The following is a 25,345-nucleotide window of genomic DNA, read 5'->3' as shown; positions in this document are numbered from 1 at the left end:
AGGTGGCAAAAAATACTGAGAAAGCTGAGAAAAGCTCATCAAACACCTATGTGGAACATCCCAAATGTGATCAGACTAATTGGGAACAGGTGAGTACCGCAATTGGGTACAAAAGGAGCCTCCCAAAACATGCTAAGTCATTCACAAGACAAGATGGGGCAAGGTTCACCACTTTGTCCACAACTGCGTGAGAAAATACTTGAACAGTTTAAGTTGGGGATTTCAACATCTACGGACCATCATATCAAAAAGTTCAGAGAATCTGGTGAAATCACTGCAAGTAAGTGCCACGGCCGGAAACCAAGACTGAATGACCGTGAACTTCGATCCCTCAGACGGCACTGCCTTAAAAACTGACATGAGTGTATGAAGGATATCACCAAATGGGCTCAGGAAAACTTCAGAAAACCAAGGTCAGTAAATACAGTTCTTCACTACATCAGTAAGTGCAGGTTAAAATTCTACCATGCAAAGCAAAAGCCGTTTATGTACACCATCCAGAAAAGCCGCCGGGTTCTTTGGGCCCAAGCTCATGCAAAATGGTCTGGTGCACAATGGAAAAGTGTTTTGTGGTCTGATGAGTCCACTTTTCAAATTGTTTTTGGAAACACTGGACATCATGTTCTCCGGACCAAAGAGAAAGCGGACGATTGGGACTGTTATCAACGCAAAGTTCAAAAGCCAGCCATCTGTGAAGGTATGGGGGTGCATTAGTTCCCAGGGCATGGGTGACTTACATTTCTGTGAAGGCAACATTATTGCTGAAAAGTACATACAGATTTTGGAGCAACATATGCTGCCATTCAAGCGACGTCTTTTTCATGCCGCTGCTTGTTTCAGCAAGATAATGCCAAGCCACATTCTGCATGCGTTACCACAGCGTGGCTTTGAAGTAAAAGAGTTCAGGTTCTCCCCTGGCCTGCTTGCGGTCCAAACTTCTCTCCCAATGAAAAGGTGTGGCACATTATGAAGTGTAAAATAAAACAAAGAAGACCACGGACCATTGAACAACTGAAGCGGTTCATCAAGCAAGAATGGGAAAGAGTTCCACATGAGAAGCTAAGAGAATTAGTCTGCTCTCTTCCAAAACTTTTATTGAATGCGGCAGCCATTAGCAGACCAGCATTTTAGTGACCCGTGATGCCGACCGATAGTAGACCGATAGTAGTAGTATCTCAGGGAGTCGTGACGCCGGCCAATGGTGGACGAGCATTGAAGTGATGTAAGCAGTGTGCGTGTGTTGCCCCTTGTACACTGACCGCAATGTTTGAGATTTTTTTTTTTTTTTTAACGTCGTAAGATGGAAAAAATGGTGTAAAGAGTGGACAAAAAATGTTGCGGCCCACATCGTGAGGTGAAAAAAACATACGTCAGGGACTTCGTAAACCGGGGGGTCCACTGTATCTGTCAACACTTTTTTTGCACATGTGTGCCTTAGTCTGGCAACAATAAGAAGCGGGTTCAAGACCTGTGTTTACGGTGGTTGTCCAAGTCGTCCCCTCCCATAGTTGAACTGAGAGTGGCATTGAGCTCCTGCTGTTCATCATGCTGCAAATTGAAGGCTTTTAGGGGGTTCATGGTCCAGTCAAACAAGGGGTCGTAGAGCAGCACCTGCATGATGCAAAATGCAAAGGGACAAACAAGCATGTGGTTTGTGTTTTTTACCCCCCAAAGGAAAACGTTTTTGTGGTACGGTACCTCTACAATGGTTAGCAAAGCTTCTTGGGAGCTTCTCATGACCCCCATTGTCTTCTCACAACATCTGACAAGGAGAAAATTGCAATTAACTTTTTACATAATTTATGTTGATCATTTTAAAAGGGTAAATGTTTTTGTGGCCATTTTGTACACACTTTAATATTATTTCAGGATTTCAATGTCAGAGGCAATATTAACAGCTCCTGACAAGGGACGGAAATATGGCTCCTGAAATTTTTGACCATAATAATGGGGAATTATCACATACTAGTAAGTAACTCATTATAGTATAGTAATGTTCAGCCATTTATGTTTGTCACAAAATGCTGCATTCTCAAAGGCTTTCTATTCTGTTTGAAGAAAAGCTCACTCATTTATTCTTATACTACTGCATACAATATAAATATCAGAATGCCAATTAATATGAGATGGTAAATTTGGGGCTTTTGTTAGGTGTAAATTAACCCCAGAAAAAAATGTAACTGATGAATTGTTGCAATCTGTTTATTGTCAATCGACAACAGGGGTCACCAACTCAGAAAAATGCTGGATAGGTGCCCTCGAGGACCGGAGTTGGTGACACCTGATCTACAAGAGCTATAAGTTTCACTTTTTGAATTGAAATAAATGTGCAGTTTTTCAAGGTAGTCCAATTAATTGAGATGCAATAAACTCATTGCCTCATGCTATAAAGATGGACATTCGGATTTAAAATAAAATGTCATTTTATCCCCCCCACCTCCTGAAAACTCCCTCCACTCCAGTGATGCCCATCCCATCCACAATATCCCTGGTGAGTCTGAACGGGACGGTCTCAGGGGTAGGCAGAATCTTGCCTTGCTCAAAAGCCACACCTGCACAGAACCATATAGCAGGACCACGACCAAGGGTAAGGTTGTGGTCACAATGACAGTTACTCAAAGTGTTCACAGTGTTAGATCACAAGAATGTGGTAGAAGGATTTTTTTTTTTTTTTTACCTAAGTCAATGTGCACCAGTTCGGCAGTCTGCTCATCAATTAAGATGTTCTGAATATGTCGGTCACCGAGGCCAACAATATAGCCCACTGTTGGTCACAAAACAGTCACGCCATTCATTCGCCATTTCAAAACTTTCAAGCTATGGGAAAATCTTCCAAGGATATGTAACCTCCAAGCTATGGGAAAATCTTATAAGGGATATGTTGACATACATATGGGTTATTTATCATGAACTGTTGTTTGGACATACAGTACTGTATATGTCAAATGTCACTGTTTTTGATTACCGATAGAGGAGGTGGCCACACTGCGGGTGTAGGCCAACCGTTTTTCCATCCACACTGCGGGGTCCACAAAGCGTTCCATGCAGAAATATCGAAAAACAGGCTTGAAGTTTTTACACACTTCGATGAAAGCATGCAGCTTCCCGTCAAAACCGGCATTCAGCGCTTCCTGCAATAGCAAAATCAATGCACAAAGTGACATTTGTTGTGGTGTAATGCATCAAAACGACACTTATGCAGACATCCAAAACTAATTTGACTAGCATGAACTCTTAGGGGGTGATTTCCTACCACTTTGCTGCAGCACTTTAGTGTTCCATGAGGACTAAGAACTCTTACTAAGAACCAAGACTGTCGCGAGATGAAGACACCACTATATTTCTCATGCCTACACAGCACGGGATCATTTTTCTTTTGGCTGTTCTGTTTGGCAATTCAGTAAACAGAAGAAAGCACTCCTTGTTGCTGCTCTGAAAATGCAGGGAAATGCTGCAAAATATGATGACTCAAAACTAAAAATGACCATACCAAATAACATATCAACACGAATGCTTGTATTTTGACCTGAAGGCTCTTTCAAGTTGTTACCGGAAGTATGTCGCGACAACAACTGACTTTATACCGTAAAACCTGTTGCAACAGGTGCCATGAGTTGCGACCCAAAACAAACAACACAATCTTGTCCTGAAGTCACATTCAATTGTCAATTCATGGCCCTAAAAAACTAACCTAAACCTAAAAAGTGCTTTACTACAGCGGCCGGTTGTGCTTGGTCATAATTATACTTGCAGTGCAAGGTATTTTTTTGTAGTAATTTGTGTAAAATGTTTTACAGCCACTGTAACAGAAGGTACTGTGAGAGTCTTGAAAAATGTGTGCTTTGGCTCATTAAAGGTTGGGAAAGACTGTCCAGAGCAATAACTACAGCTTACCTGCATTTTCTTGCGGCAGGCAATGCTAGTTACGTCCTGAGGTCGATACCGTTTGTGGGCCCCTTTGACATTATCTACCAGGAATTCTCCGAGGGGAACCGTACCAGAGCACCATTCCAAGACCCCGCTGCATTGGGAGAAGGGCACCACCTTGAAACAGGAATTAAAATCAGCATTTGCATCTATGTTATCTAAATATAACAAAAGGATGTACAAGCAGGTCCTTGACTTATGACCTTGTATCTTCTGATGTTGAGCTTCCTCTTGCGTGTGTCAGTGTTGCGCTGCAGCAACATGGAACACATACTAAACACCTGCTGCATCACCGCATCTTGCCGCAAGTCGTCCTTACCCTGTAAACAAAGAGACACCGAAACAATCGAAACGTGTCTAACGATCATGTGTTTCCATGACTGTAACAAACTGGCTGGGCGATATGAACTAAATATAAAATCTAAAGTTTTTTTCCCACTTATATATGATTCCTGTATTACGATTTGAATCAAAGTCGCAAACCCCAAAAACATTTATTCAAGGATTTTATCTAAAAAAAAATCCTATACAAAATATTTAGACACCAATAACCTATACTGACATAAAATCAGTTTTGAGAGAAGCTTGTTTATAATTTATACGGTGCTGTGAAAAAGTATTTGCCCGATTCCTGATTTGTTTTTGTGTTTGTGTCCCCCGCCTAGTACCCGAAGATGGCTGGGATAGACAGCAGCTAGCCAGCGACCCGCTTGAGGATAACTGGCTAGAGAAAATGGATGGATGTTACCCAATATAGCTAGTGGCACTCCTGAATCCAATAGCCAGAGACGAGCAGGTGGGAATCTCCAGCCCACACAAGGATTAACTTGCTACACTACAAAAAATAAATTCACGGACACAACAGTTTGTGGGCCCTAACAATTAGAAATTAATCTCATTTGTTCAATACAATATACTAGTACTAAAGATTTGTGGAAATCTGTGGCAAATAGTAAATGATTAGCTTTTAAGTATTTAAAAGCATGAACCACACTATTGATGATAAAGGTGTGAAAACCTATTTGTGATCAGCAAACTTTATGTTTGTCTGCACACAGAAACATGATTAATTATTAACAGAAGGCAAAAGAAGAGACGTCACCAATCAAACAGATGAGTACATGGGACTAATCCTGAATAAACATTTGACAAAGACAAAAAACAAAACAAAAAAAAAACATTTGTACATATTTCACGACTGGAATCCAAGTCAACCAGAACATCAAAGCCAGATTTGAACTAAGCGTGAAGCACATACACATCCACCCACAGCAAATAAACATCCACCCACCTTGACCAGCTGCCTTCTGCTCTTTCCATCAGAACCGACACAGTCTATTATCTTGGGTACGTTGACTCCTCCACACAAGTTATAGTGAGGCACAATGGAACGAATGGTCACCACATCATCATAGCAGCCCGAGGGATCAACCTTACAAAGCAGATAAACACAAGGCTAAACTTTTCTAGCAGAGTTATACAAATCTAGTGCGATGGGTTCCATTTATGCAACGTACATGGTCACACCATTGTTAAAAATAATTCTAAAATCAAGGGTATTGCAGATCCATTGAACAAGAATAGCTGAAATCGTTAGAAGATTAGGATTCAACCTAAAAGTTTACTTGAAATTGTAATAAATAAATAAATAAATCAGTACAGTACAGCTAGAGGAATTGGCTGAAGTCCCTTCCCACTCTTTCATGTATGCATTTAAACAATAGAAATAGCTCAGATTAGTATAGAAGAAACCTTAATGATATTCAATGAACTTATTTTTGCACCAAATAAATTTTAGTATACATTATACAGTATACGAACGTGTCAAAGTTAGCATTTTATGCTCTTTTTTCCTATGAAAAAAAAATAAAACATAAAATCCAAAACATATCAGGCCACCCGTACGTATGTCATGTACATTGAGCACCTTGATCTCAATGGTAGGGATTGCAACTTCATCCAAGTCTTTGATTTGATGAATGGGCTGATCCGCAGGAATAGGAATTGCCTCTGTAATGATTAACACAACTGAAATCAGTGCACGGTGACTTGATATTACAAAAGTATCATCAATGTTCACAAGGAATAAAATTATTTGTGGAAAATCCCTTACATGTACTGTATTGACTGTTTTACTCACTCTTCTCTGTTTTGTGCCTGCTAGGATCCAGATAGGCAAGCGTGATATAAGCGTCACACAGTCGCTCGATACCCCGAATCATCACGCCTCTCTTTTTTCTGACAGCATTGATGATCTTCTGGGCTACATCTGAACGCTCCTGCAAGGCAAAAAAACAAAACAAAAAAACTTAATGTATTAGTTTTCCTCGAACATTAGCAAACACGCTAAATTTAAAAAGACTTCATACTATAAAAAAACACCCTTTAAAATTTACCGTTAAATATAAGGTAAAATTTTGCAATCGAATTCTTGGTTCCCTTCCTTCATTGGAATCCTACCATGTCAAATGGTGATGACTGCCGTGGGGCATTTTTTGCCAGCCAGCTAGTACAAAACTCTTCGTCCTTGTTGGCATTGACCAGCGCAAAGATTATGAACAGTGTATGATGTGGGTGCTCAAGACAAGAGCGGAGGATCAACTGTGAGGACACAGAATGAGTATAATAGCAGTAACAGGGAATGCATACCTCCCCACATTCCCTGCCCCCAAAAACAGTAGAATCATAGTATTATTTGTTGCAATAAGAATAATATCTCACATCACTAAGCACATCATGGAAGCCCACATCCTCTCCAATACCAGATGCCATCTTGGTTCCCATGCGGGCAGCAAGCTGATACATGAGCGGTAGAAACTTGTAGGAGGGGATCTTCTTCACTCCTTTCTGTAACATGTGTAGGAATGACGCTGAATAATCAAAGATTTGCACACCGAGGGCCTGAGCCAAAAACTACACAACCCAAAAAAATCAAAGGTGACTGACAAACCTTCATCATGTCATTGACAGCTTTAATGTCAGCATTTTCCAGCCAGAGTGACGCCAAGCGGAATACCCAGGTGTCGTGCTCCTCTCCTTGTTCCAGACACTGTATGTAGTTCTCTACTGCCTTACACAGGAAGCGCTGTCTGTCTGCCTGCAGGTTGGAAAGAGCTTTCTCGTCCAGCGCTAGCTCTCTTTCAACCTTTATTGTATACCTGGGTGCAGCAAGTGCATTGTTTTCAATCTAAAAATATGGTGCCCAAACCACTACCAAATCGATATGTATAACAGTAGTTGGACTTTATCGATGCGTGCAGCATTGTTTTTCTGTATCAAATGATCAGCCATTTTCAAAGGCTTTGGTTTTGTAAGATGAGTTTGAAATGGAATTAAACTGATTTAGGAACATTGTCAACATTATACAGATGGTTTAAATGATTCATTTAGGCAATTGAATAAACAATTTGAATGGGCATCACTTGTGTTTATTTTCACTATTGGCATCTAACATAAAATAAAACAATGAAAACCAAATTTCAGTAGTTGTGCAAACCTGTTTTTGATCACGTTACGCTCTTTCATTAGATCCACTTCTTCTTTAGCCTTCTCCAACAGGGCCTGTTTATTTTCAAACTCTGATGAAGTCATGTATTTATCAATGCTTTGGTACTGAGCATCAGAAAATCGAGCCAGTGACAGGAAGGCCTCCATTCGCTCATTCTGAAGCTGGGCATCCTGCGCTCCAGACTCACCCGCAATTACCTCAACAGCCTAGAGAAGATTACAAAAAGAGACATTTTAAGGTCTGGTAAAAGGTTATGAATAACTTGTGCAATTATTTTTGTTTTCTTTTGCCACGCGAGTGGATGAATGGCTAAAAAAGCAGGGACACTCTCACCATCTCCAAGTACTTCTCCAAAATAACTCCAGGACTTTCCTGGCATGTTTCAGCCAGCCAGTTACCACAGAGCCTGAGGCAGTCAGTGTAGAACGGTGCCAGAGCAGGATTGAAGTCAACCTGTTGAGCAGACACAAAAAAAAAAAACAAATACAGAAAATTACAATTAAGACTTTTATTGTGATTAAAAGTAAGTTAAGGTGTGTGAAGTTTATCTTATTGCAGTAATCAACATTTCAGGGTGTGATGAAATATTCAGACTGTTCGTACCGTTAATTCGAGCTTCTGTATCATCTGCCTCAGGAGGCCAAGAGCCAGGCCCTGTTCTCCCTTTGCCCAAAACACCTGAGCTTCCTCCAGTTGCCATGGTGATACAGACGATGATGGGCAAGATCCTTCAACTGCATACTGTTTCATCTGAAACACTGCTCGCTCTGCCAACTGGTCAAAATAGTGACAATGTTGACAACAGTAAAGCAAATGCAGCAAAATATGCATACTGTCCCGTTGAAAATCAAAATACTGTACTTAACAGTTGGACACAGCTGTGTATTTGTTAACAACAGCAATATGATTCACATTTATACAAAATATTTTAGGGTCATTTATTTTAATCATGTTACTAAATGTGGAGAGAATATTTACAGGTGCTTTATAAAACATAAAGCCTAACTTAGTAAATGTGGTGGCCAGTGGAGGCTCATCAGGGCCAGCAAGGCCTTCTCTGCTGTCCTAATATAACCTGACATTATCATAACTATAATAAACTATCATAATTATAATAACTATAATAAAAGCCACGTTCATTTCAAATTTATTTTTACTAAATATACATATTTTATATATAAAACTATTCTCCATCTTCTCTTCTTTTCATATTATATCCATATGGTTACACTATTCCTAAGTGCTGCAGTTTTAGTGTAGCGTTTTTAACCAATTAGAATTTAACTAACGTGTGAATTCAGCTAACGTGTGTCGCCAGGCAGACTTTATGGCAGACTTCATGTCTGCCTGAGCCCAGAGACCCTGGTCATTTGCTTGAACAGTTGAAGGCTTCTGTGCAGTGTGTGATAATATATTGTGTACGGGCCCATATTTTTGTAAGACAGCTGCAATAGCCAATCGACCCATAAAAACGCCTTTAAGAAACCTCGAGTAGAACGTGACGTAACTGGACGCTCACTGCAGGAAGGCGGTGCTATATTGATCCACCATGTTTGACGGTGGAAGTAGTTAATGTTATTTAAAAAGAAAAACAAACAAATAAACAAAAAAAACATGTTGCTCAACCAGCTAACGTTAGTGTTAGTGTACATTGAAGCCAGACCCGCAGACGCTTTCCCCCCCCCCCCCTTCCTTCCTCCTCCCAACTCACCATGCCCAGACATGACACTTATATTAAACTGCCATTTGTAATTTAGCGTACAATCTTGTTAAAGCTTGACTGCTCTTTGTGGACTTCATAAAACTTTGTGGACAAATAATTTGAAATTATTATTACCGTATTTTCCACACTATAAGGCGCACCTATAAACCTTATTTTTTTTAAAAAGCTGATGGCGCGCCTTATAATCAGGTGCGTCTTATATATGGATCAATATTGAGATTGGGATTCATAGACGGGGAATAAACTTATAAAGTAAGCTTTACCCGTTTCTTTTGTGTGTTTACAGTTGAACAAGGTTGGTCATATTGACAATGAGTTATTATGCTATTGAGAGTTTAGAGTTATTATTTCAGTTATTATCGTGATTCCTTTGAGTATTACTATATTGTGATTGAAAAAGTTTTAGAATATGTCATTAATTGAGGGTGCGCCTTATATATGGAAAAGGTTTAAAAATATTACATTAATTGAGGGTGCGCCTTATAATCCGATGCACCTTATAATGCGAAAAATATGGTACTTATCCTAAGTTTTGGCACATAGAATGGTAAGTTTTAATTGCTGATGCGGGTTTATTGATGTTTAAATGCTCTGAAAAATAGCCTGCGTAGCCCAGTAATGCGTATGTATATGTGCACGTGAGGGGTCCAGTCACTGAAGGCCTAATTTTGAAATGCACAAACCGCCACTGGTGGTGGCTCATTCTTTACGTTGCAAGTTAGAATATCCACTCATATGATGAGAAACTCTTGCTTTGTAGGATGGATTGGAGTCAAACTTGCCTTAAACGGTGCATTAACCCTTGAAAACAATGAAAAAGTGGAAAAATTACAGACTGATAGGATATCAGGGGCAACACAGTGCCAGACTGGTTAGCATGTCCACCTCACAGTGCAAAGGCTTTGGGTTTGAATAGCGCTCCAGCCTGCCAGTACCTGTGTGGGTTTTCTCCGGGTTTTCCAGTTTAATTCCCACATTCCAAAAAACATGAGTGGTAGGTTTATTGGGCACTCTAAATTGTCCCTAGGTGTGTTTGGGTAATGTGAACATTTGTTCATCTTTGTGTGCCCTGTGATTGGTGAGCAACTAATTCAGAGTATATCCCACCTATTGCTCAAAGACAGGCAGGATAGGCTCCAGTGTGCCTGCAACCCTTATCAGCAGTCAATATAATGGATGAATAAATAAATAGGTTATCAGAAAAACTAAAGGATGATTGTGAATCAAACGTGCAACTTATTACTTCTTGCCAGAAGATGAAAAAACTAGACTAGAGTTAATCATTGCCCCTCCCAAAAAACATTATTGTAGTGAATTGCAAAGCAGTTACGTTTCTATGGATGGTACCTGTGTGTTCTCCGCTTTACGAGCCAGCTGGCACAGCTCCAGTAAGTGTTCAGTAAGTACTGAGCTAAGATACTGAGTCGTGTCGGAGTTTGCCACCCTGGACATCAGTGTGTTATGGGACACAGATCGAATGGCTAAGATCGGCTCCACCAAAGCAAACTCACTGCTGGCAAGCAGCTGGGAGTGCTGCCGCCACTGGTTACACACATTTTTCACAGCCAGCTCTGAGAATGGTCTGATAAACAATAGTGACAAAAAAAAAACAAAAAAAACATTGTAATTGTATTTTCAATATTCTTAACACCAGCATTGCTATCCTTCCAGTTACCTTGAGAACAATGATTTGATGCTCTCCAGCTCTCTGATACTCTGTAGATTTCTCAGGGCTGGGTACAGTGACGACACTGCTTCCAGACTTCCTCTACACAGCTCCTCTACTTCTCTACCCCTGAGGGAAAAGGCATATTCCTTGACCACGGACAATATGCGATAAGATTATTGGTAAAAAGGCAACTCACCTTGCCCGCTTGAGGGTGTCATCAAATATGGAGAACTCCTTGTCCCTCAATGCTTGGAAGGCACAGAACACAGACTCATGGAAACCCGGCTTGTGTTTGTCGCTCCTGACATTTATGAGGAACACAAAGTTACCCTGCACTTCAGAACACCAAATTAAGGCCCTTCTCCTTCCTCGCACCTCTCTGACAGATTGCAGTCCCACTGAGTATTCCTCCAGGCAGCCTGGAAACGGAGTTCTCTCAGCTCAGCTCCCCATTCCACCCCTTCACTCTCCAGACCCCTCATGTAGGTAGTAAGGATGCTCGCCAGACCAAAGTTCTGCAGGCCCTGTATGGGTCACACATACATAAGAGACAATCAATAGAAAATAATTACTTTGCATGGACAAAGTATTGGGACACTTGGACATTACACCCACAGGAAGTGACAATGGAAGAAAATCTGGGGTTTGTTTAGCCCTTTAGCCACTGACGGTATCTATTTTTGTACAATTATGAATTTTGTCTCAATGAATCATCTTATTTTTAACAATATTCAATAGTTTCCTGTGAGATCTGCGCATTCTACTTCTGCTGTGCTATGATTTTCCATGACCAATTCAGCATTCTCTCAGTTTGCAGTGTCGCTCCCTGCAGATATGCTGTCTATGTCTTTTGGCACTGTATTTTTCCCTTATTTCCTTTAAGGTTTGAGTAATTTTGGTTCATGTTATTATTACTGTGGCGCAGGGAGAAGTGTTGTTGCCATGTAGAGGGATTTTATGCAGTCTTCACCAAGGGTAAAGGTTGCTGGTTTTTGGTTTTGTTATCTTTTGGCGTAAATTCTGCTTTTCTTTTCTTGCATAACCAACAATGGGAAAGTGGTTTCTTTGCGTAATGAATATGGATGTTTTATGCATTTAGGAAGGATGTTGTTTATTTGGAAAAAGTGTTGCAGTTTGTAGTGTTTCTCTCCGAGGGAAGCAGTTGTGCAGATACGTCAAAAAGACAAACTCTCTTGTGTTTTCTTCCACAGAGAACCATTAAATCCTGAAAAGCAGTCATTGGGTATCTTTTATTGGTCCCACACACACACACACACACACACACACACACACACACACACACACACACACACACACATTACATACGGTCGCTGTTACGAGGTGAGATAAAAGTGAAAAACAAAAGTAACATGGTTAAAGTAATTGTCACATTTTGGAACTAGGCAACTTTTTCTTGGAACCACAAACCAGTAAGGACTAAAAGAGCTCATAGAACAGAGTAGATAACATCAGTGGAAACATGACTAAAGTATTCATTTTTTATTCAAAGTTTTGCAACCGGGCTACTTTTTTTGGAATGACAAAGCAGCAGGGACCAAATGAGTCAATAGAGAAGGGTAGATTTCTTGGTGGAAACTGGGCTTTTTTGTCGAGTTGAGTAGGGTAGATTACTGTTGTTCTCTGAGAAAAAGTTTTGTTTTTTTCCCTTCATTTTCAACCCCCATATTGGGGGCTCAACTTATAACCGCATAACTAAAAAAAAAAGACCAATTTTCCCACACATCTTTGTTTGAATAACATTAATCCAAATGCAAAATAAGTTGTAAAGGAGAAGATGTTAAATGGAAGGTGTTATTTTGTGTGTTAGATAGTGAAGATGACTTTTAGGGCTTTTCGACAGATTCAGGCTGTGTCAAAAAAATAAAGCATTGAAACGTCAAATCATTTTATTGTTGCAATATTAGTTTGTGTTGCAATATTTAGTTCGTGTGAAATTCACGAACCACCACTGAACTACAGTATTCAAGGGTTCCATTTTCGGGGAAAACCTTCTGTATCATATGTTGTAGTGAATGTAAAAAGTCTACATGCACAATCTCTGCTCAAATGCCAAAACAAACAAACAAACAAACAAACAAGGAAATAACTCAAAAATGTTCCCACTAATGTGACCAATAACCAATAACATACAGTGATCCCTTGCTATATCGCCGTTCAAATTTTACAGCTTTGCTACATTACAGACTAAAAAAAAACAAACAAACATACATTGAATGTCATATATTGATAATACAGTAGATACAGTGTTATGACACTTTGCGTCTCTGCTTTAAGGAAATGGCCCTATCAAGTGTACTGTAATTGGGACAAAAATGTTTTAAAGAGGGGAAATAAAAATTAACAACTGAGATAACGTGGTTCCATAAGTCTGAAGGATTTTGTGCAAACACTGACCTCTATTTGGAACAATTCAAAATTCCCTCAATCTTGGTTAAGGCCCCAATTCCATTTAATAAAAAAACAGTCCCAAAGCATGACGCTGCCACAACAAAGGTCCACTGTATTTGTGGACATTTTTTGGTGATGAGAATGTTGTGTTTGTGCCAAAGATAGAGTTTCCAATTATGGCCATAAAGTTATCATCAGAACACATTCTCTCACATGCATGTGGAACATTTCAAGTGTAGAAAGAAGTTACTTTTGTCTTAATCCTGCAAGGGGTTGCCATAGCAAGTAACTCACATGATATGTTTGGCACAGTTTTGACACTAAATGCCCTTGTTGACACAATCCACCCTTTTGATCCAAATTTGAGACAAGCAGTGTCTGGGAATTGATGCAATGACCGGCAATTTAACCCACAATGAATTTAACCTACATGAAAGGGAGCAACATGCACCACGATGCTACCAGTTCTTGAGACTGTACGTGTATTTTTAGAAACATTTGAACAAAAGTTTGAAATTTTCTAGCCCATCAGTTTTGATCAAATACGAGGGCTGCGTACAGTTTTAAGTATCGGAAAAACTATAAAGGATGAAATATTTTTGAACATTTATTTTTCAACATAGTCCCTGTCAAAGGCTGAACACTTACACCAATGACGCTGAAGCGCTTTTAACCCAGTAGAGAAGAACAGTTTAATTTCATCAACGCATCTTAAACACAACGTTCAAAACTTTTCATACACCAATTGTAAATGTGTCACTACAACATGGCATTTGCCCGCTACTGGTGTAGTTTATGTAAGGCTTGTATATCTTATACATACAATCTATTGTTTAATTGACTTTGTAGAAAATATAAGGAATGAAAACAAACTTTAAAAGCAAATAGGAATACCAGGAATACAGCATGCTAAAAATGTATGTAAATCTTCTGAGTTAAGTCACTATGCAAATTCAGACCCATGTAAGTGTGCATATTGACATGCCCCGGTAAGTTTGACTTGCCTCCACAATTCCCACTTGTCGGATGACGTCTGGCAGATTCGAGTGAAGGTCGTATGAGGTCAGAGCTTTCCCCCACAAAGCTTCATGCTCGTATGTTCGAATCCTGTATAATAGGTTTGACAAAGGTCTATCTGTGATTCTGATAGCTAGGTTACAGAGCATATGCAAAATTGACATGAATGCCAGATTAGAAACTTTTTTTTTTTTTAAATTACCTTGTTAGTGGGCTGGTCATTGTTTCTCCTCCACAGCCATAAAGACTGTCAGGCTCACCGATGCTTCGGTAGACATCAATCAGAAGTTCCTGTTAATAAATGAGGTATGTCATGCTCAATATATTTTTACTGTAATCTGTAAACTGTAATCCTCCATTTACCTCGACACAACTTTCTTTGTATAACACTTTAAAACAGGCATTGCTGTGTACAAGTGCTGTGCATGTGGTGAAATTGGTCATGCAATAAGAAACAGTGAAAAGAGTAGGTTAACAAAAATTAGACATTTAAGCGATACAATAAAAAACAAACACAATTAATTTAAGTTTAAATGAAGAATAGAAAATATAAACAAAACAAAATACCGTCCAGCATTGCCAAGTTTCATTTTGTGTCAAAGGCCAAACAATAAAAATGTGTCTTTAAACAAATTTTAAAGTTGTAATAATAATAAGAAAGAAGAGGTAGACGAACAGAATATCCATCCATCCATTTTCCAGAGCCGGTTATCCTCACAAGGGTCACAGGCTTGTTGGTGCCTATCCCAGCTGGCTTTGGGCAGTAGGCGGGGGACACCCTGAACTGGTTGGCAGCCAATTACAGAGACAAACATCCATTCACACACCCAATCACACCTAAGGACAATTTAGTATGTTCAATATAGCTGCCATGCACGTTTTTGAAGTGCGGGAGGAAACCGGAGTGCCTGGAGAGAACCCACGTGGGCAAACTCCACACAGGAAGACTGGAGCGAAGTGGATTTGAACTTGAGTCTCTTTAACTGTGAGGCAGACGTGTTATTCACTGTGCCATTGAGAAGAACAGAATAATTCAGCCTTTCTGTATTGTGACTAATTGATTCAACGAGCAAATAAAATGTGGCTAAGAGAAAATATAAATAAAGTCCCCTGAAAGTGACAAATCTGACCCATGGCTGACCTGCAAGCTGATATTTGAGTCCTCCATACTTTTCACAGTCAGGCTGGTAATGGTGACACTTTGACTGTTCTCTTCAAAGGTAATCTTACGTGTTGCTCTACCTTTGCTTCTGCTCATTCATTTTAGATGCATAAAAGAGACAAAGAACAAACTGTGAAAACATGATGTAGCAACTACTGAAAATTAATACAACTAATCATCTCAAATGTATTAACCCACAATTTCCTGAAATTGAATAGAGACTTCATTAAGACTCATATACATACCTGCAACTGTCCTCCAAATTAGATTTAATCTTATCCACATATATCTCTGTGTAAAGCAGAGCAGTGAAGTGGGCAGAGCATGACTGAGCAGATTTGGCCACCTCTAGGTAGTTCAGGTCCAGCCAGAAGTTGGAATCACACACAGGGCCAGAAGACTTGCTAAAAGGATGGATATACTTATCATATACAAATAGATGGGCCTCTAGACTGTGTTCAACCATGAAGTGTGAAACAAAACAAAATGCACAAGACTGCATCTCCTCTCAATGATTATTATAACAGCACAAAAGGTTTTACTTTACAATATAAATGCAAATTAGTCAAACCTTAGAGGTCGCTGCTGGCGTCTCAGATAGTCAATAACTGCCAGCATGGTACGCAGAGATGCCTTGTCGTACAAGCCTTGACTGGCAGTGTCACTCTCTGTAAGGGATAATTTATGCTAATGATAAAGAAACTCTATTATAAATCAATGTATCCATTGTCATTACATTATACCAGAGTCAGAATTGAGTGGTGTGGCAGAGCGGCTTGAGGCTTGAGCACTTCTAGAACAAAAACTGAAGAAATCCCGGATATGGGAAGACAGCAACTCTCTCCAGGAGCCCTGACTGTCATTCAGGAGAATAGAATGAATGATAAGCGGCAACAGCCTCTGACAACAGTCCAAGTTCACCTGAACACAGGGAGTGAGGACATTAATAAAAACACATTGAAGACTCTTTTGTCGTCAAAAATATTAGAAGAAGTTGAAATTTACTTCTCTGACTGCTTACCAGGCAAAGAGGTCGAGACAGTAGGAGGGCCTCCCACTTAACTCCTCCGCTATCCAGCAGGGCAGTGCACAGAGACTTCACCCAGACTGCGTGGCCACCCATTTGGGGGATCCAAATATTTTGATTCTCCAGCTTCTCCCTGGCCTCAGAACTTTCTTTGGCAGTCACAGCAGCCACCTGACAAAGGGAACAGTCAGTGCTAAAGTGCATCAGCAACATTGTTTGGCTTAAAACTAGGGATATGCAAGTACAGCTATCAAGTATCTGTATCTCAAGGTATCTTGCTAAGCGATAGCAATATTGGCCGCTCTCTTAGAGGCGTTTTTCAATCAACAACAAGAAATAGTTTTGGCATTTTTTTTTTTTTTATTTGAGTACTCCTTCTGGTATCAGTCTGAAATAAGTAGTACGGAACATCCCTATTTAAAACTAAGGAGCAAAGGAACCCTTTTAACTCAGTATTTACTCTTGTAACATTAAGAGGCAAATTAAGCAAAGTCAGCTGATCAAGTAAAGCTGGTTGAGAGTTACAAAATATACCATCATCGTTGTGATTCAAATGTTTTGTGTTCCAGAGCATTCATGATTTAGTTTTCAGGTTTATCATTTACATTGCACCTTTAGCATTCTGAAAAAAATAAAATAAAAAATTCAATCTTAGTTAATCTTAATGAAATTCTACAAAGTAAAAAAACTTTTCAGTACTGCATAAAAATGATGAGGACATAGCAAATAAATTTAAAGGGACACTGTGTTAGGTTTAGACCATTTCCCATTAGAAAGGAATAAATTCAATGATTATAAAATGTCAAAAACTTGAAGAAAAATGTGTTCCTAACGATTAACAGTATGTTTTAGATATAATCGTAGGTCTAGTTATCATTATATTATATTACATGGGAGGGGTGGCACTTCTACGGAGGCTGCCATGTTACGGAAATGCATGGTAAATGCAACACTTACTGCTCTCCGTAATTTAAAAAAAACTGTCATATCTCACAAAGTATCCCTTTAAGATAGTGTTTTTTGTTTTTTTTTGGGAGGAGGAGGAATATGTGAATTTAACCCCCCCCCCAATAGAATCCAAGGTGTATAGACAATATAATTTCCTTGATTCACTGCCAATATAAATCTCTATGCCACCACATCACCATATCTATTTTCGCCACCATGTTAAAACCATCTGATTATAAGCACATTCCATTTCATTTTCCGGTGACATAAATTGTGCTCACCTTCTGGTTGGCTTTTCTAAATGGATTCAGATACACCAACATGGGGTCTCTACTTTCTTTGTGCTGCTGCCAAAAGTTTATTCCAGACTGAGTGACAAGGATGTCCTTCACAGATTGAGCTGCTGCCTTCCTCACGTCAATGCTGCCACCAGAGTAGAGCAGTCATAAAACATCTAGCTTCAACATATTCTAAGTTTAAAGATGTGCCTTACCATTGATGAGTGAGGGAGTCATTCATGCAATTGAGAATGATGTAAACACACTGCGACTCAATGGATGGGAAGAGGTTCACAGCCTTTTCATAAAGTGGGTCTCTGCCGTGAAGCAAGACGATGGTGGAGAGATCTACAGGGCCCAGTTCTCCCAGACTACTTCCTGCTGCCTCTGGAGGACATTTTACAGTTTTACGATGAAAAGCACACTGGTCTGCGGTTGCCAGAAACTTAAATTAGCTTACCTAAAATGTCAACTCCAGCAGGGTGGTTGGTTGCCATCTTACAGAGCTGCAGCAGGGTCAGAACCAGCTTTATCAGGATACTGTTGGTGGGATCAGCTAAGGTGGGCACAGACAGAATGGATTACAGGCAATATCTACTAAACAATGTCCAGACTAACAATAAATTCCGCTGTTGTCTTACCATGGCACTCTTTGAGCAGCTCTCTTATCTCATTCTTGTTGTCATGCAGTTTTTGAGAAAGTTGCCTAAATCCTTCAAGGCTAGTCAGAGGTAATGAGTCAGATGGTGTCACTGACAGGAAGTGGGATATTTCCTAGACATGAAAATTAAAAAATATTATACAAACAGATTTAGTCAAAGTATCTCCAGTCATATTATTGCTTTGAGGGAAAAAAAAAAAATCTTACCTGTCTTAATGTGAAGGGTCCAGAATTGTACTTGATTTTATTCTGGACAGAACGCAGCTCTTGGAATTCAGGCAGGTCAGGAAATGGCTCCAACTTGCAAATGGCTGCCTTCAATTTGTGTTGATTTTCTATCACAAGAAACTGTAATAGACTGAGCACCTAGAGTGGAACAGAAAAGACAAAAATAATGGTGAGGTTGCAAGAATAGAATATAAATTGTAAAAGAATTATTGCCCATAATTTTCTGCATCGTGTAATACAGTATATGTATTTTTTCAATAAAGAGGATTTTAATTTCATTTCCTAATTTTTATCAAAAAGTTGTTTGAAAACATGTGCCTGAAAGACATATATGCATTATGTACTATATAGTCTCGGCACTGTGACAGACTGGCAGCCCAATTTATGAAATTGTGAAAGGCTCCAGCTCTGTATGACTGTGAATTAGAGACACAAATAGATACAGTATTATTGTGATGTTTGTGTGTGGTGGTGTACAAGTGGCATAATCAAACATAGAGCTGTTTCTCATACCAGTTTTATGACCCTCTCATGTAGATAATTGCATATAACTGCCAATTGCCTTTTTCAAATGACACCTACTTTTCATTCTCAAGGACTTTAAGAGCGAGTTTAAAAAAACAAACAAACAAAAAAAAAACCCTCGAAAGTCATTGACATTGGTAACTAAAAAGCATAAGTGACCAAAATTAAATAAGTTGTTGAAAATCTTGGAATACTGATTCAATATTATAAATTACTACAAAGAACTGAGTGCTATGGAACATGCCATATATTAAGATATGCGTTATTCTTATTGTCATTGTAATTCATTTATGAATAAGTTTGTTTCATTATGTCTTTGGAATGTTAACTTCAATAGTCAACAATGTTGCAAAAAAGGGCTTTAAAACATTTAAAGCACCGTTATCCAAAATGTATTATATTTTAAGCATTTATCCGAATGTATTAGAGCAGTGGTTCTCAAATGGGAGTACGAGTAACCCTGGCGGTAACTCCAGGGGGTACTGGAAATTTTAAATAAAACAAACAAACATGATGGAAAAAACACTTTAAAAATATTATTGATTTCATGAAATGTTTCAGGAAAACATGAGTTCATGAACAAATTTTATCTCAGTAGGTTATTCAGTTGCATTATTTTGAAAACCAAGATTCTCCCCTATACTAGAATGGTTTGACCCAACTTGTCACATGGCACCTCGCGTAACCTGTCAATTTAATGATTGATTTTTGTGAACAGATATCTAATGTCAAGTCAAAAGAGGACTATTTATGCTTAATAATTTTCTGAGGGCAAATATTTATTTATAATTATTTCTTTTTGAGAACAGGTCTGACTCTTTCTTTTGATTATTTTCTGTGGACAAATGTATTAATAATTAAGTTATTTCTTTTTGATAACAAATCTCTTCCTTGATCCCAAAGGAGGACACTTTAAGTTGATTTTTTTGTGGACCAATACAAATGAAGTTTAAAAGGTTTTAAAGTTGAATAAATCATATACTGATGGTATGCTTGAGGTCTTTTTTATATGCAAAAATGCTTTGGATTGGTTAAGGGGTACTTGGTTAAAAATATATTTCACAGGGGGTACATCACTGAAAAAGGGTTAAGAACCACTGTAAAAGAGTTTTTAAAATAAAGACATTACCTGCTGTGAGATAGCTGGCTGGCTGGCCACATGTGCCGTGAGAGTACCAACAATGACCTTTAAGTGACAGTCAAGAGCATCATCACAAAACTGCAGCGCAGCCTGACACACAGTAGTCAAAAGGTCACAGCACAGGGACAAGCTTCGATTGGAGACCTCATCATCACACTGAACTGGTCTGTGAACGATCAAAAAAAGAAATTATAATAATAATAAATAACAATAAGCATTAGTAACAATAAGCATTTTATTCCACATTTTCTTTTCAGGTTCTTGTAATATGATTGTATTCACGTCTGCACCGAACCGTACCAACCGTATCCACTCAATGGGGAAAGCGTGTGTTTCTACAAACTTAATTTCATTCATTTTTCTCTTAACATTACTGTCAATTATTTTTCTTGACTAACTTTACAATGGTACACACATGCAAGCTTCTGTGGAACACCTGTTGTTAAATGGGAACAAAAGAAATTAATGTTTGGATAACTTTGATTTCCAACAGAATAGTATGTGTGTTTTGACCATTTTGTTTAAGATAATATTGTGAAAATGCATTATATTGTAATGTGATCATGATGTGAATACAAGTCTTCTTATCAATGATAGTAGGTTAACCAAACTTACTTCAGTCAATACGTGAGTGAATGTATTCATGAAATCCAGGCATCGGAAAAGGTTTGTCATCCAATAGATTTCAATAATCAAACAAAGTTTCAAAGTATAACATTCCAAAGACGTTTTGCACACAATCTTCCGCATGCATCTTCTTCAGAAGTTATGTTATATAAAGATAGATGAGCATGACAGCTTTCATAACAAAATAGCATGCACACTAAACAAAAAGGGGAGCAACAATGTTATGCTGCACGATTACCCAAAACAATAGAGCTGACTTATGAGATCATGCCAGTGATGTATAGCTCGAACTGCAGAAGAATATGATGTGCAATATGTGTAAGGTGATCACTTGACCTGTGTGTGTCTGTATGCACCAGCCAGCCGTTGATATGGTGGATGAGTGTGAAGATGATGTCCCTAAGGACAAATGCCCAGGCACCTCCGAGACCCTCGTTTATCTCCCTGAGCAGCAGATTGACAAACAGGTGATACATCAAGAGAATGCGATGACGTTCATAACGGTTAGTTGTCAAAGCTGCCTTTTCACACACTGCCAGCAAAATCTTTTGAATAGATATCTGTAAAAAAAAAAAAAAAAGAACAACCAGTTTATCAAAGTACTGTGCAAAGAATGTATGATAAACAGGATATAAAGAATTGTAATCAAATGAGCATATCTTACTGGAGTTTTTGACAGAATGGCTACAAGCGACTTATGGCTCGCGCTGTGGCATTTGCTCAGATAGTCCAGTGTAGCTTTGATGACGTGAGAGCTGAAGTACGGTGGGTTTGGAACCGGGTCAAATTCCCTAAGAAAAGATTTGTTCACATTTAGTAAGCTATTTATTGATTAAGTATAAAACCATTCTAAGCTCCCTTTCTCATTGCGCTTTTCCTTTTGGGTCATTCCGTGTCAATTCACAAATACCCAAAATGTCCCAACTGAAACCTCTTCAACTTGCCTGATATATGTCACATTAGTGCAATATTTCAAATGAAATAATCCAAAATCTAGGCATTCTAGCTGTAATGGTTTTCAAGTTACAGCTCACTTTTGGGATCCTGAAATTGCACTCAGTAAATGTTGGACCAATTGTAAAGGCCCTCATCTTTTGTACTCACATCTTTTTGTCATCCACTCTGTAAATAAAAAGTCGATTGGTCATTCATAGAGATTTCTCCTACCATGCCCCATTTTTGGTCTTCCACTGAATATTAGGAAAGGTTCCTCCACTGCAATTTTGACATCTCGTTTTAAAACATCTTTTTAGTCATAGTCAGTATTTCGGTCCAGTATGGCTGGTGACCACGTTTATTCTTTTATGCTTTATTGACACTTGTTTTTCGGTATTTGATTCTTGCATTATGTGGTGAAGTGTCTTGGGACCATGGTAACTTTGTACTGTAAATAAATACATTGGTTGATGATTGACTTATACTGATGTGCAGAAAGTGAGATCTATGGCATTTATTTATTTATTTTTTAATGTTTGCTGGCAGCCTGGGACTTGAGATCAAACAAAGTTCTATGGGTAAGAGTACCCATGAAAATGCTTTAAAATGACAACATTAATTTTACTGTATTTGGAAATGTAAAAATAGTAAACCACGTAAGATTACAAATAGAAGGTGCAGTTATAGAAAAAGTGGAAGAGATTAAATTCCTGGGGGTAATTATTGATAAAAATTTGTTGGAAACCACATAAATAAGATATGTCATAATAAATATGTTAGATTCAAACTTTGAAAAAGCATTGTCCTTTTGGAATAGGTAAAACATTTGGTGAAACATTTTCACAAAAATACATTTTTAAACTTTTGTACTGCTCTCTAATACCTGTATTACTGTATGTTAAGTATTGTTGAAAGGTTTGGGGCAACATGTACAAGAATTCACTGTAAACTGATGATATTGAAACAAAAGATGTAAGAGCAATTCTTAATGTTGCACACCTTCACCAAACAATTGCACTGTTTTTATGACCTGTGATTTTAAAATTGCTTGAGCCATTGGAATCAAAAACTGTGCAATTAATGTAAAAAGTCAGCAACAATTTACTTCAGGGCAGGATTCAAAATGTCTTTAGAGAGGATGGCTTTTGAGGGGGTTTGACGAGAATACAGTACTGCATATAATTTCAAGACAATGTAATCCAGGACAATGATGAAAAGCTTCACTATGTGGAATGTATGTGGGTTGAAAATTTGAACAGACTACAGTAAATACTGACCAACCACAATGTTAAAAAAAAGTACCTGTTTATGAGAATTTATGTAAAAGTATAACTAAACTAGTATAAGGGATAATGTTTATTAATATTTTTTTATTATAACATAAATGATAAATGCATATATGAATAAATGATCATTGTGTTGCTGCAGCATGCAGAGATACAAAAATCCCAAATTGTTGTCAAGAGAAGTGTAAAGACATTTCAATGAACAAGCCCATCATCATGATTTGTCTGGTTAAATAGGGACATAAAGGCCTGATGCGAGTTGGCTTGTACCTTTTTTAAGGAAACTTTGATGAAAATTGTAAAATAAACAAAAGTTTAAGTTTTATAAACAGGAATTAAGTGTACATAGCTAAACACCCCTTTGTGATCTTGTCTCAAAGAACTGTACTGCAGCTTATTGGCAAAGAAAATTTATTAAATGATTACGCTGCAACAAACTAGCCTCACAGTCGACAACGGCACGTTATATTCCAAAGGCATGGGCCGATATCAGATTCTGACGGTATAATAAACTTGAGCAAAAATATCACAGTATCACAGTGTTCAAATTACGGATCTGAATGTAATTTTTTTTTAAATTGTATACTTTTGCGAAATAGCCTTTTCCACATGGAATGATTTTATTTCTAACCAAACTATAAAAATACAGCAATTGTTACAATTACAAACATTTAACACGCTAAATTAAAATAAAATTTGTAAATAAAATTAAAACAAATCTGTGAACAAAAGGGGCTTTGCTCAACAATAAACGCATAATTTAATTCTTTCTGATTGAGCATACCCAATTTAAACTGAAATGTGCCCTTAGTATACATTTACAGCACAACATTAAAGGAAAATATTGATTTGTAATACCTCTAACTATTATATGTATCAATAAATAGAACAGTGTGGATCCTGTCATTTCATGTTGACGAGTTTATTTTCTGCACATTAACGCACACCTATAAACACACACAGACACACGGGGCGCTCGCTGTATCTCTCTCACCAACTATCTCTTGTCCACTCACTGCTAGCTTATAGCTTACGTGCAATGATTTGAGACAAAAGGTGCCTGCAATTTTGCAGTTTGCAATTTAATGCTGATGATATTTAGAGCTTTGGCTCATCTAGGGCTAATGCTGTTGACTGCATAAAGTTCTTGATATAGAGCAGCACACACTTCTACTTGTAAAGCTAGTTCCTACTGAAGGCAAAACCAAATTAATTATATTTTTTAAACTTTAGGAAAAGTCTACACGTTGTTCCCTCAGTGTCCACTTTTCAGGGAAATGAAATTGAGTTTGTTCATTGATACAAATATACTGGTACTTTTCTTGATGCTTTACTTTCATAAGGCATTTTAAGAATCTTGTAACAAAATTGAAACCAAAACTGCTTTTTAAATTTATTCTTTCTATTTCTTATAAGGTTAAAAAAAAAAAAAAACATCCTGTCACTCTCACTTCTTTAACCCATTTTAGAGTATGGAGACCTGTTTATGAATGTTTCCGCTTAATGCTTGAGCATTGACTCGCTATCATGCTACTTTAAGGTTTATCACTAATTGAAGAGCATGTACTGTGAACTGTATTCTCGAGTGAGATGGCCTTCTTTGACCACCAGTTTGACTCACTGGTAAAAATTTCTTCATAATCAGGGCATACATTATTGCCCTCTTACATATGCAAATCACTCGGAGAAATGTCGACTCTGTGTTATGGTTTGCGCTCTAACAATCATTCGTTCCTCACCGCTCAATTTGTCCATCCTGAGTTGGGGAAAGGCTTTTTTTATTTTTGTGTGCTCTGCCCCTGCACGGAACATGCTCCCGAAGGACTGGAAACTAACAGAATTGATTTCGTTGAACAATCTAAAGTACACACTAAGAGCAATTGAATAATCTCTCTCTCTCAATATCTTAATGTTTTAATTATTACTGTATAGTTGTAATTTCATCTGTGTTGAAATTGTGTGGTTTTGCTGTCTTTCGTTCAGGACTCCCTGATAAAAGATGTTTTTATGGGACTTCTATGGTTCAATAAAGATTAAGTAACTAAATAAAAACATAAAAAAATTAAACACCATTACCCAATAAAGCGTTTCAAGCCTCCTCTGTCCTCCTTAGCGGCACCGCCTTCATAGAGAGTCATCAGCAGTTCAACAACTATCTCCGGTAAGTTACTCTGGATCAGGCTGTCAATTTGCTATGTCAAAATTGAGGGGAAACATCAAGTGTACAGTATATATAACTTTCATTAATCATCCTATTTTTTTGCATGAAAAGG

General features: G+C 38.2%; 1 protein-coding gene across 1 annotated transcript in view; it reads right to left on the bottom strand.

Moving 5' to 3' along the window:
* Positions 1-25,345, bottom strand: part of atm (ATM serine/threonine kinase) — a 39,879-nt gene that overhangs the window by 1,266 nt on the left and 13,268 nt on the right. Inside the window, exons 27-62 of the mRNA XM_088427459.1 lie at positions 25,149-25,264; positions 21,515-21,641; positions 21,187-21,410; positions 20,212-20,389; positions 18,537-18,695; positions 18,310-18,442; positions 18,129-18,224; positions 17,884-18,055; positions 17,672-17,813; positions 16,437-16,613; positions 16,159-16,336; positions 15,987-16,083; positions 15,661-15,819; positions 15,395-15,503; positions 14,456-14,544; positions 14,241-14,343; positions 11,203-11,351; positions 11,024-11,128; positions 10,834-10,953; positions 10,506-10,740; positions 8,039-8,209; positions 7,769-7,888; positions 7,424-7,641; positions 6,878-7,085; positions 6,649-6,774; positions 6,388-6,528; positions 6,068-6,206; positions 5,855-5,937; positions 5,219-5,359; positions 4,131-4,247; positions 3,895-4,044; positions 2,966-3,131; positions 2,678-2,764; positions 2,438-2,552; positions 1,699-1,762; positions 1,469-1,611 (exon numbers count right to left, since the gene is read on the bottom strand). Coding sequence (XP_088283585.1) covers positions 1,469-1,611; positions 1,699-1,762; positions 2,438-2,552; positions 2,678-2,764; positions 2,966-3,131; positions 3,895-4,044; positions 4,131-4,247; positions 5,219-5,359; positions 5,855-5,937; positions 6,068-6,206; positions 6,388-6,528; positions 6,649-6,774; positions 6,878-7,085; positions 7,424-7,641; positions 7,769-7,888; positions 8,039-8,209; positions 10,506-10,740; positions 10,834-10,953; positions 11,024-11,128; positions 11,203-11,351; positions 14,241-14,343; positions 14,456-14,544; positions 15,395-15,503; positions 15,661-15,819; positions 15,987-16,083; positions 16,159-16,336; positions 16,437-16,613; positions 17,672-17,813; positions 17,884-18,055; positions 18,129-18,224; positions 18,310-18,442; positions 18,537-18,695; positions 20,212-20,389; positions 21,187-21,410; positions 21,515-21,641; positions 25,149-25,264 — 5,057 coding nt within the window. The remainder of the gene's footprint in view (positions 1-1,468; positions 1,612-1,698; positions 1,763-2,437; positions 2,553-2,677; positions 2,765-2,965; positions 3,132-3,894; positions 4,045-4,130; positions 4,248-5,218; positions 5,360-5,854; positions 5,938-6,067; positions 6,207-6,387; positions 6,529-6,648; positions 6,775-6,877; positions 7,086-7,423; positions 7,642-7,768; positions 7,889-8,038; positions 8,210-10,505; positions 10,741-10,833; positions 10,954-11,023; positions 11,129-11,202; positions 11,352-14,240; positions 14,344-14,455; positions 14,545-15,394; positions 15,504-15,660; positions 15,820-15,986; positions 16,084-16,158; positions 16,337-16,436; positions 16,614-17,671; positions 17,814-17,883; positions 18,056-18,128; positions 18,225-18,309; positions 18,443-18,536; positions 18,696-20,211; positions 20,390-21,186; positions 21,411-21,514; positions 21,642-25,148; positions 25,265-25,345) is intronic.

Source organism: Hippichthys cyanospilos, chromosome 11 (genome assembly GCF_059441005.1).
Source record: "Hippichthys cyanospilos isolate Australia breed blue-spotted pipefish chromosome 11, RoL_Hcya_1.0, whole genome shotgun sequence".
Lineage (NCBI taxonomy): Eukaryota > Metazoa > Chordata > Actinopteri > Syngnathiformes > Syngnathidae > Hippichthys > Hippichthys cyanospilos.
Note: the sequence above shows the minus strand (reverse complement) of the source record. Positions and strands in the feature narration are given on the sequence as shown.